The 10,770-nt window shown below is 41.0% G+C and overlaps 2 protein-coding genes across 4 annotated transcripts in view; one reads left to right on the top strand and one right to left on the bottom strand.

The window, feature by feature from the left end:
* The first annotated feature begins 1,483 nt into the window (after positions 1 to 1,483).
* LOC118395750 (G-protein coupled receptor 55-like) lies at positions 1,484 to 4,728 on the top strand. The gene is made up of 2 exons (XM_035789644.2): positions 1,484 to 1,698; positions 2,178 to 4,728. The coding sequence occupies exon 2, from the start codon at positions 2,183 to 2,185 to the stop codon at positions 3,137 to 3,139; it is 957 nt and encodes a 318-aa protein (XP_035645537.1). The 5' UTR covers positions 1,484 to 1,698; positions 2,178 to 2,182; the 3' UTR covers positions 3,140 to 4,728.
* Positions 4,729 to 7,563: 2,835 nt separating this feature from the next.
* sema6bb (sema domain, transmembrane domain (TM), and cytoplasmic domain, (semaphorin) 6Bb) overlaps positions 7,564 to 10,770 on the bottom strand; it is a 139,206-nt gene continuing 135,999 nt past the window's right edge. For all 3 annotated transcript variants that reach the window (XM_035780500.2, XM_035780491.2, XM_035780480.2), the window contains exon 17: positions 7,564 to 10,770. This exon is cut by the window's right edge and continues 2,084 nt beyond it. The gene's annotated coding sequence lies outside the window, so the exon portion shown is untranslated.

The raw sequence follows: 10,770 nt of genomic DNA on the forward strand, positions 1-10,770 counted from the left end.
CGGCAGCCATCTCCTCCGGCACCATCTCTTGTAAGTATTTCATGGTAAGGTGTTGTATTCGGTGTATGTGACAAATAAAATGAATGTCAAAATGTGTTGACATGATAGGTCAGCTGAATCAAACACAGTTTGTTTGCTAAGCAACACGTAGGTAGGCATCTGGATGGTAGACTTGAAGTGCATTATCCCTCATATACCAGTCGGAGTCACTGTTCAGTAAGGAATTGTTGGACTGTGGCTTCACATTTTATTTAAATGTATCTCTTTATTTAGATTGATGGCATGACATTAAAACGATGTTGATTCAAACATACCATTTCATTATCAACATTGAAACAAGGTCAAATAAAATATTTCTAATCAAATGTCATTTTTTATGTTTCTACTTGGAATTTTCAACGCAATTTCAACATATACATAGTTCTGATGATTATGTTGACATTATATTGCTGTTAACCTGTTAGTCAGTCAAGTTTTACCCTAATTTCAATGTTTACAATGTTAGGTCTATGTGGTTTTAGCAGTGTTGGGGAGTAATGAACTACATGTTGTTCAACTAGTAATTAAAATACATTTTGCAGTAGCTTGGTGGTAGTTTAATACAATTCAAATCTAGGTAGTAGTTAATAACTTTTTTCCATGTAGTGGTGTACCTAACTACTGGAACTACATATTACTCTTTTTTTATATAAAATAAGATATGGGTGAAATAGGCAGTGCTTTCCTTTCTTTTTCGGCATCAGACCTGCCTAATTCTCACTTGAAACATAGTTTTTGTGTTTAATAGGTTAAATTACACATTCTGTTAACATACGACCCCAAAGTGATCTGCTCTTGCAATTTATCGTCTATGACATTTCAGATTTACACATGATCATGTTTCACAAAGTTGTTTGCATGTCGTGAAATACTTTTTCAAAGTAACTTTAGTTAAGAAAACAAAACATTTTCCTCAGGGTAGCTTTAGTGTAGCTTAACTTCTTCCAGTGTGAAGTAATTGTAGCTTGGTAAACTATATTTTCAAAGTAGCTTCCCCAACACCGGATTTTAGAACGTGTAAATAGACATGTACATGCATAATGTAGCATATATTGCATTTATAAATCATGGACCACAGTTGTTTTGGAAACACGTTTTACTCCAGTTGACTTTGATAGATCATGCATCTTGTCACATGTCGTTGAACAGTCAACATTCAAAACAAACAGAAAGACATTACAAGTGAATCTCCAAACCACGATGAGACACAAATATTTCACCAACAGTCTAAATTTCCCAACCATTTACACAACAGACCATATAAAGGAAATAACATTGTCTTTAAGTAAAAAGTACTTCTCATATTGTGACTGTGTATAGTGAGGAGGTAATATAATATAAAAGAGCTTTTGGCTCTTCCTTATTGTTGAAATATTCTTAGGCTTTAATGTATTTCTGTCAAATTGTTCATCTCTGGTGATAGTATACCTATGCAGTTCTATACTTTGAAATGCAAATAGACTGCAGTCTATCAGACGCAACTTCCTTTTTCTGTTGTCAAGGGGAAACTGCTTGAAAGAAACATCTAGCTTCTCACACAGCTTCAAGAAGGAGACAGTAAACGTGGACTCTTAACTTACAGGTGAAAAACATCTGTATGCTTGGTGGCTGTCAATCAAATAAAAAAACTGCATTCGTCTGAGTTCCTCTCATTTTAAGGTAGGACATTAATTAAAATTTTTTTTACATTTATTTTACTAGGCAAGTCAGTTAAGAAGAAATTCTTATTTTCTATGACACCTAGGAACAGTGGGTTAACTGCCTGTTCAGGGGCAGACCAACAGATTTGTACCTTGTCAGCTCAGGGATTTGAACTTGCAACCTTTCAGTTACTAGTCCAACACTCTAACCACTAGGCTACCCTGCCGCCCCAGTCAGAACCAACAGAAAGAACGATGTGTTTTTAATTGAAGTGGAAGGTACAGACCAAGGGAAAACTGTTAAAGTGTATGTCACGATTCTTAACCTCTGAACCATAAAACAGAAGTCAGTTCACTGATGTTAATTGTAACTTTTAGTAATACACGCTTAAAATAGTAACACATTACCAACTTCATAAGATCGTAAAGACCACAACTTTAGCCTTCATCAGTAAAACATCACAATATCATACTAACTGACCATGCTCTCCCCCATAGTGAGAATGATGTCCAACCATTCATATGGACCACACCTCTGTAAGACCAACATGTCGGAGGAGGTGAGGCTGTTCCAGAGGGTTGTGTACAGCCCCGTGTTTTTGCTGGGTCTGGCCCTGAACCTCTCTGCTCTTAGGGTGTTCTACCGTAAGAGAGCCAGCTTTACAGACACACACATCTACATGCTCAACCTGGCTGTGGCCGACTGTGCCCTCATCACCTTCCTGCCCTTCAGGATCTACCACACCTTCTTCAGCATTACCTCTCCTGGCCTCTGTGCTGTTCTGGTTTTCATTAATTTCACCAACATGTACGCTAGTATTTTCACTGTTACTGCTATCAGTGTTCAGAGATTCATCGCCATTCAGTTTCCCTTCCACTCCAGGAGAATGGGCTCCAAGAAGCAAGTGGCTGTTGTAGTGTGTGTGGTGATATGGGTGACTATTGTGGTCCTATGTGTGATATTCAGGGAGCACAATAGACCTGAGCACAATCTGGCCTGCTTTGAGAGGGAATTCCATTTGTTTCCACTGGGCTACATTCTGTCTCTGGAGATACTGGGATATGTGGTTCCTCTTCTCACAATGCTGCTTTGTTCATGTCAGACGATCTGCACTCTGCTGGCCTACAAGGACATGCACTCATATAAGGACAACAGAAAAAGTATTAGAATAATATCAGCAAATTTGGTAGTCTTTTTCATCTGTTACACTCCTATCCATATGGCATTTTTCATGAAACTCTATGTTGCCTACAAAGTCCCCACTGACTGCCAACAGTATCATTTGATGCATAACTTTTATCATGTCTCAGAATGGATTGCCACAACAAACTGCTGTTTAGATGCTATTGGATATTTCTTCTTGGTAAAGGAGTTCCGCAAGGAACTGATCCCAGGGAAGACAGTGCAAAGAGAGAATCAAGACTCTCCAGAGAGAATTGCTCTCTCTAGAACCGAATAGGGATTGAGAGGAATTATCAGCTACTGTATATTCTGTTTTGGCCTAGTGAATGCTGTCACTTGAAAAATCATTCAACATCTGATGGTTATACAGATATATGGATTATATACATATTTTCCAGCTATGTAGGTGTCTGGTGTCGTCTTTTTTGAACAACTGAAGGGTAGTTTATGTTAAAAACGGTTCTGTTTTACTGGACTTAACTTTTGGCAGGCTATTGTCTCCCCCTCTTGTGTTCAGGCTGGTCCTCACACCCTGCTTTATGCTAAAATACATTCACATTTATATTGAACGATAGATATTTACATGGTTTATATTGAATAATCAATATTGACATTGTTTATATTGGATAATGGATATTGACATGGCTTCTAAAATCAGAAAAAATTTATAAAAATGATATACAGTTGAAGTCAGAAGTTTACATACACTTAGGTTGGAGTCATTAAAACTTGTTTTTCAACCAAACTATAGTTATTGCAATTCGGTTAGGACATCTACTTTGTGACAAGTCAAGTCAAGTCATTTTTCCAACAATTGTTTACAGACATGTTATTTCACTTATAATTCACTGTATCACAATTCCAGTAGGTCAGAAGTTTACATACACTAAGTTGACTGTGCCTTTAAACAGCTTGGAGAATTCCAGAAAATTATGTTGTGGCTTTAGAAGCTTCTGATAGGCTAATTGACATAATTTGAGTCAATTGGAGGTGTACCTGTGAATGTATTTCAAGGCCTACCTTCAAACTCAGTTCCTCTTTGCTTGACATCAGGAATGGTCCAAAATTTACCCAACTTATTGTGGGAAGCTTGTGGAGGGCTACCTGAAAAGTTTGACCCAAGTTAAACCACTTAAAGGCAATGCTACCAAATACTCATTGAGTGTATGTAAACTTCTGACCCACTGGAAATGTGATGAAAGAAATAAAAGCTGAAATAAATCATTCTCTCAACTATTATTCTGACATTTCACATTCTTAAAATTAAGTGGTGATCCTAACTGACCTAAGACAGGAATGTCAGGAATTGTGAAAAACTGAGTTTAAATGTATTTGGCTAAGGTGTATGTAAACTTCCAACTTCAACTACACTCAACATTGAAAGAGAGTCATGTACACTGAGTGAACAAAATGTTAATGTCACCTTCCTAATATTGAGTTGCACTGCCGAAAGCGCTCCACAGGGATGCTGGCCCATGTTAATTCCAATGCTTCCCACAGTTGTGTCAAGTTGGCTGGATGGACCATTTTTGATACACACAGGAAACTGTTGAGTGTGAAAAACCCAGTGAAAAACCCAGCAGCGTTGCAATTCTTGACACAAACCGGTGCACCTGGCTAGGGCGTCACGAAATTTCGTCAGCCGGTGATTGTCAAGTAAATAACTGTCCATCTCACGGTAATTGATCGCTAATTAACAAACATATTTAGCACCTCCTGGCTTCCACACATGACATTAGCCTACAAGCCACTGATGCAGACCTTTGGAACATTTACATTTTAAAAAGTCTAATAAATCTATGTAATATACCTTGCACCTTCACAATAAATCCATTATTTATTTTAGAAAGGTCTAAGGAAACATGATATGAAGAAAATGTTGTCTATTTCTGAAGAACAGAATAGCATACTCTTGAGTTGTCCTTATGTTAGGTCCTGATCTGGCTATGCCATGTGGCTGTGGGCTACACTAGTTCATTAAGCAGACAAGATTTGTTTAGAATTCCGTGGCATTTAAAATATATATATATATATATATATATATATATATATATATATATATATATATAATGTTATAGTATGAGGAACAAAATTGAACAAAGCTGAATAAAATAGAAAGGATATTTTCTCCAAATGATTTGAGGGAGTGTGCTGTGCACATGTGGCTATTCTGTGTTGAGCGGTTAACAAAGAAATAGGTATTCCTATATGCTAAATTTAGATGTATTATTTTAACTTTAGTTGTTCTACGTTGGGCAAATGTTGGGCTACATGTTTTGATTTTTAATACATTGTAAGGCTGCATGATGTGACTCTAATGATGATTTGAAACAGGTTGCTTGAAAGACATGAGCTCTAGTTGGTTTTTTTGAGCAGGCTGTACACACATCAGTCTCTCACTCACAATTTGACAACCACTTGGTAATGCCTCGAATTTCCCGGCGGCATTTCCTTTGTGTGGCCATGATGCACCCTAAAAAATCCATGCTTTTTGCAGACAGAGGCCGTTGTTCCCATCTCCCTGAGTGCTGCATACTCCGAAGCACCGGTCTTTCTCACAGGCTACAAGTGAAGACACGTCCTTATCCAATTCCGAGGCGCATATTGAAGATATTAGAAGAACTGTCCACATTTACTTTTCGTCAGCCAACAAGATGAGCAGGCCTAACAAAAGCACTAGCCTATGTCAATCTACTATCCCTCATAGTACAAAAATTGACCTATTCTATTCACCTATTCTATTCTGTGCGAGAAATAAATATTCCAACAAGTAGTCTGGGACAGTTGTGGGATGCAATAGATCCCAAATTAATACAACAACTAGCATCAAAAAAACGTTTTTACGCATTGAGGCTGAAGCAACAGATCAGAACATTTACTTTAAAATGTTAATGAACTATTTGGCTATTTCTTCACATTATAAGCGCAGCAATGCGCACACTGCAGTAGGCTATAAGCACAATGTAACGGTTGTCTTTGGAAGAAGGAGAGGACCAAAGCAGAGCGTGGTTAGTGTTCATCTTTTTAATAAGAAACTGAACACTTCAAAAATACAAAACAACAAAGTGACAACCGAAACAGTTCTCTGGTGCAGACACACAAAGACTGAAAATAACCACCCACAAAACACAAAGGAAAACAGGCTACCTAAATATGGTTCTCAATCAGGGACAACGATAGACTGCCTCTGATTGAGAACCATATCAGGCCAAACACAGAAATAGAAAATATAGAAAAACTAACATAGACTGCCCACCCCAACTCACGCCCTGACCATACTAAACAAAGACAAAACAAAGGAATACAGGTCAGAACGTGACACACAAATGTGTCATTACTGGGAAAACACTATTAACAAAAGTGACCACAAATGAGATTATGCATGTAATGCTTTTATTCTAAAGGTGCATTTCTATGGTGAAAATGATCTTCCCCAAACTTGAAACTCACCTACTGCTTGTATGCCAGTTAGACTCTACACCCCTTGTAGTGCGAATTTATGTGCTTAATTTTAGGAATTAATTTGGCAATGTCCACACTTATATTGATTGTGTAATTCTATAGTCCTTTACTGGATGTGTTGTTGTCAAGCTTACTGTACATCTGTCCGGCCCTCTGTGCTTGATTGTCTGTGTTGGTGCCTGAAAGCAAACAGATAGAGCATTAAACAGAATGACCTTTTCCTTCTCTCTCTCAGAGGTGCCTGATAAATATGTCAGATAGATGGGCCTCAAATTGCACACTGTGTCTTGTATCATGTTCATGATGTTAACACCATTCAGCCCTGTAATGAATGCAAAAAGACAAGGTGTGGCTGGAATCTGAATACACAGAACAGGCCTGTGAAGCTGTGAGTTAGCCTGCAGTGAGCTCAGCTGTGGGTCAACCTGACAGTGTCCGCTGGGCTGGCATTGGTCCAATCCATTAATGAATCAGATTCATCACATGAATGTGCCCCTGGCTCAGCTGATTGATTTTAAGATTTATGATAACGTGATAGGAAGGGCTGTGGTGGCAGAGGGAGGGAGGACTCCAGCTCCAGGACTCCAGGGCTCCAGCTCCACACTGCAGCACCAGGGGCTGAGGACCCATAAAGCAGCACCAGGGAATGGGTGGCTCTGACAGCCCCTTTACCTGTCAACAGATGTGTTACTGTCTTATACACTCCCCTGAGAGAGTGAGATGTGCTCATATCATTAATACTGACAAAGCTATTTTGAGTTTATTTCTATTATTCATTCTGATGCTTTTCGATGGTAATCCTCAGAATTGTCAACAATGGTATTACTCATGTTGGCAAAGTGGAGGACTACACCGGACTGCCATGGCATACGAAGAGGTATGGTCCAGGCCTAATATTATGGCTGTCAAAGGCCGTTGATGGACCAACACCGCCATCTGCTGGACAGGGGGTGTATTTTCAGACAACGCCATAGCTACAAAGAGAAGTGTACTAATGTATTTGACACAAGTTTAACACTTTTTGGTTACTACATGATTCCATATGTGTTATTTCATAGTTTTGATGTCTTCAGTATTATTCTACAATGTAGAAAATAGTTGTATTTTTTTTTACAAAAAAAAACCTTGAATGAGTTGGAGTGTCCAAACTTTTGATGGGAACTGTATATATACATATATCCTCGAGGAGGAGAATAAATAGTCAAAATAACTGGAGTAAAAGAAGATACAAGAAGATAGTTAATGTCTGAGTGGTTTATTAGAATAAGAAAGTTGACAGAGAGCAAAGTCTCCATGCTAAGTGACAGGCAGAGCTGAGGACAATGTTGAAATGGTGTTCAACTGCTGAAGTGTGTGTGTGTGTGTGTGTGTGTGTGTGTGTGTGTGTGTGTGTGTGTGTGTGTGTGTGTGTGTGTGTGTGTGTGTGTGTGTGTGTGCAGTTGTTTGAGGGTGCATGCATGTGTTTGTGTGATGGACAGATTTGCAGACACAAGCACACACACTTGCATGTACTGTATAAATCCACACGTTGCTACTTCTGTACACACAGAGGCTGTGTCATGCAGCTACTGCACTTAAATTACATTTAAGCATTGAGATTATGTACACACAGGGACACACTGTGTCATTTAATGACAGTGTCCCTGGTCACAGGCAGGGACAGACAGCCTCTGGTGAGAGCCACAGGACTGCAGGAGTCTGTCACTGTAGCAGGAGACTCGACTCTGGAGGAGTGGAAAAGTGGCAAAGTTATCTTTGTTGTGATTCCAGTCTGTATCGCCTCCTCCTCTCCTTCTCTTCTCCTCCCAGACACAACTCAGACACAGCACAGGCATCAGAGTGGGGAGAAAATACTGAGATGCTGTTCACAGTACAGAATCTTCATCATGATCATCTTCATCAACTTCATCATCATCATCAAACTCACACACCAAAGAGGAAATAGAAAATCCAATACAACAAATCCCAAAAACTCAAACCAAATATTACCACAGAAACAGACAAAAAAAACATGACAAGAATGATCAGTGCAGACTAAATAGAATGCTCTCTACAACTTTACAAAAATGCTAACATTTTTTTGTGCTTATCTTTCGATGATAAATATGTCTGCTGCCCGTGTTTATTCCTCAGCAGATTGGGTTACATGTCTTCTTATTTGGTTTGAGTCTTTCTAGAGTATCCCATCCTGGCATTGGCAGTTTCTGGCTGGGGGGCATTAGCTAAATCACTGGGTTACTCAGGAAAACAAGCCAACAACAAACAATGGCATGGTCTCAGGGACACACACAGTCCATGATATTTATACACACAGATCAGGTCATGTGGGTTGGGGGTGGGTGGTGGGGTGGGGGGGGACACTCTGTGAGCTACATATCATGTCCAGCAGAAAGTAATGGCTGACAAAGAAAGTAATTTACTGCCTCAGCGGATTTGCAAATGTAGATAAAGGGTTAAAACATTTAAAAACTGATTTCAAAAGAACAAAGATTTTTGAGCGCTTCACAGTAAATTACCCAGATTTCTCATTCTGGTGTTGACACATTTAAAACTACCTCTGTTTGATTGTAGCTGCTAATACAACATATAGAGAGGGAAAGGCTGATTGTGTGTCTGTGTCTGTTTGTCTGTCTGTGTGCAAGGGTTGTATTATGGGGAACCACAGATTCCTTAACTGTTTAGTCATGGTGGACTAAGATAATCATGTGTGGCTCTTCCAATGAACAAATCCATGGGTCTGAGCCACAAGTTTGGCCTCCCTCCTCCCTGGTCTGGGGATAACAGCAGATCGTAATTCAATTGCATCCTGAATTTGATTAGGGCGCAGTGTGTGTGTCTGAGTGTGTGTATGTTTATGTGTGTGTAACTGTGTGATTGTGTGTGTATGGGGGGATAGCTGCAGAGGAGAGTGGGTGCCCGTCACCCTCTTGATGTGTCTGTGCTAATCTTCTCAGGGGCCTATTACACCATTAGGGGCTGGGATGTACTTTGCCTAATCAAGCATGCTTAGTGAAACAGTGTAAGAGCTGGAGCACGCCTGGCTGGGCAGGCAGAGTAGGCCTCATTCACTCACTGCACTGAGAGGACACCACTGGCTGGGAGAAAAAGAGGAGACGAGAGGGGGCACCAGGGGTCCACTATTGCTTCAAGGCCCCATGCTCTCAACCAACACTCTGGAGATAGGAGGATGACGACGACAACGTGGAGTGGTTTTGTCTACTACAGTATGGAATGTACTATTTCAATATACTCCCCAACCCACACGACTACTTTACTCATTCATGGCAACACTCACTACTAATGCACTTCAAGTACACAAAAACCAACACACTCACATGAAGGCACACATGCATACACACTCATTCAGTTGTTGCTTTGTCTCCCTGGACTCAGCCATGAGTGGGCATTTTTACCCAGCTTGATCATGTGTTTACACTCCAGGAATCTCTTTTAGTATTCTACCTCAGTGGTTTAGCCCTTTACATTAAGATAAACAATTCCACCGTCGAACCTGGCTCCTCTCCTCAGCCCACTACACAGCTGGCTTTCTATACAAGGCCAGGCCTCCCCTCTATCTGCTCCCCCTGTTTCAGAGCAGCTCTGAATGTAGCCATAGCTTTGTATTTAAGCTCTGCTAAGATTTATGTTCATGCTCTCTGGCTCTGTTGTGTGTTTCTCTAACACCACTCTCTGCCAGTCCTACCCAGATCAGCCCAGCCTCTGCTCCTCCCATGCCCCTCCAGCTCCATCTGTCTCCAGCTCTCCTCCTCCCAGCCCACAGACCCACTAATGAAGCCAGTCTATGCGCTTCCATGCGTGTTGCCGACCAGCGCTCAGGGTGAGGGTGCAGTTAACATTGATTTGTGAATGTTGGGGAATTGCGGCAGAAATCACTCAGATAATGGGTACCGGGTCAGAGAACTAGGGGGAGAACAAGGAGATTATGGACAACTTCCGCTGTAGCCTGAAATAGAGCAGCATCCACAAACACAAGTCATGACACAGATGAAAAAACACAAGCCACCGGATCTCCAGACAGGGGAGTGAGCAGAGAGGCAGACAAAAGGAGAACATCAAACAGAGAGCGAGAGCGGAGGGAGACAATCCACGCCCATATGGTTCTACTTTGCTTTGTTGAGCCAATGTCCCTTGTGTATAGATGCTGAAAGGCAGGGATATAGAAGTGATAGCAGTCTGAATGATGCAAGTCTCCCAGCCCCAGCCCTATCGGCCCATCCCTGGCCTACCACCCTGACTGGTCCCAGCCCCAGTCCCAAACGGTGCCAGTGTCTGTGAGAGGGCCGGAGGGATGGGCAGGGGGGCGCTGCTGTCCTCATTGATATTCCGCTGGGCTGGGGCACTGGCTTTGCCCCTCCGGCCCTGACTCGTAACGGCTATTTGTTGCAGCCATCTCCTCCTGCTCCGGGGCACAAAGAGGCTCAGTGT

The sequence above is a fragment of the Oncorhynchus keta genome, chromosome 1, assembly GCF_023373465.1.
Source record: "Oncorhynchus keta strain PuntledgeMale-10-30-2019 chromosome 1, Oket_V2, whole genome shotgun sequence".
NCBI lineage: Eukaryota > Metazoa > Chordata > Actinopteri > Salmoniformes > Salmonidae > Oncorhynchus > Oncorhynchus keta.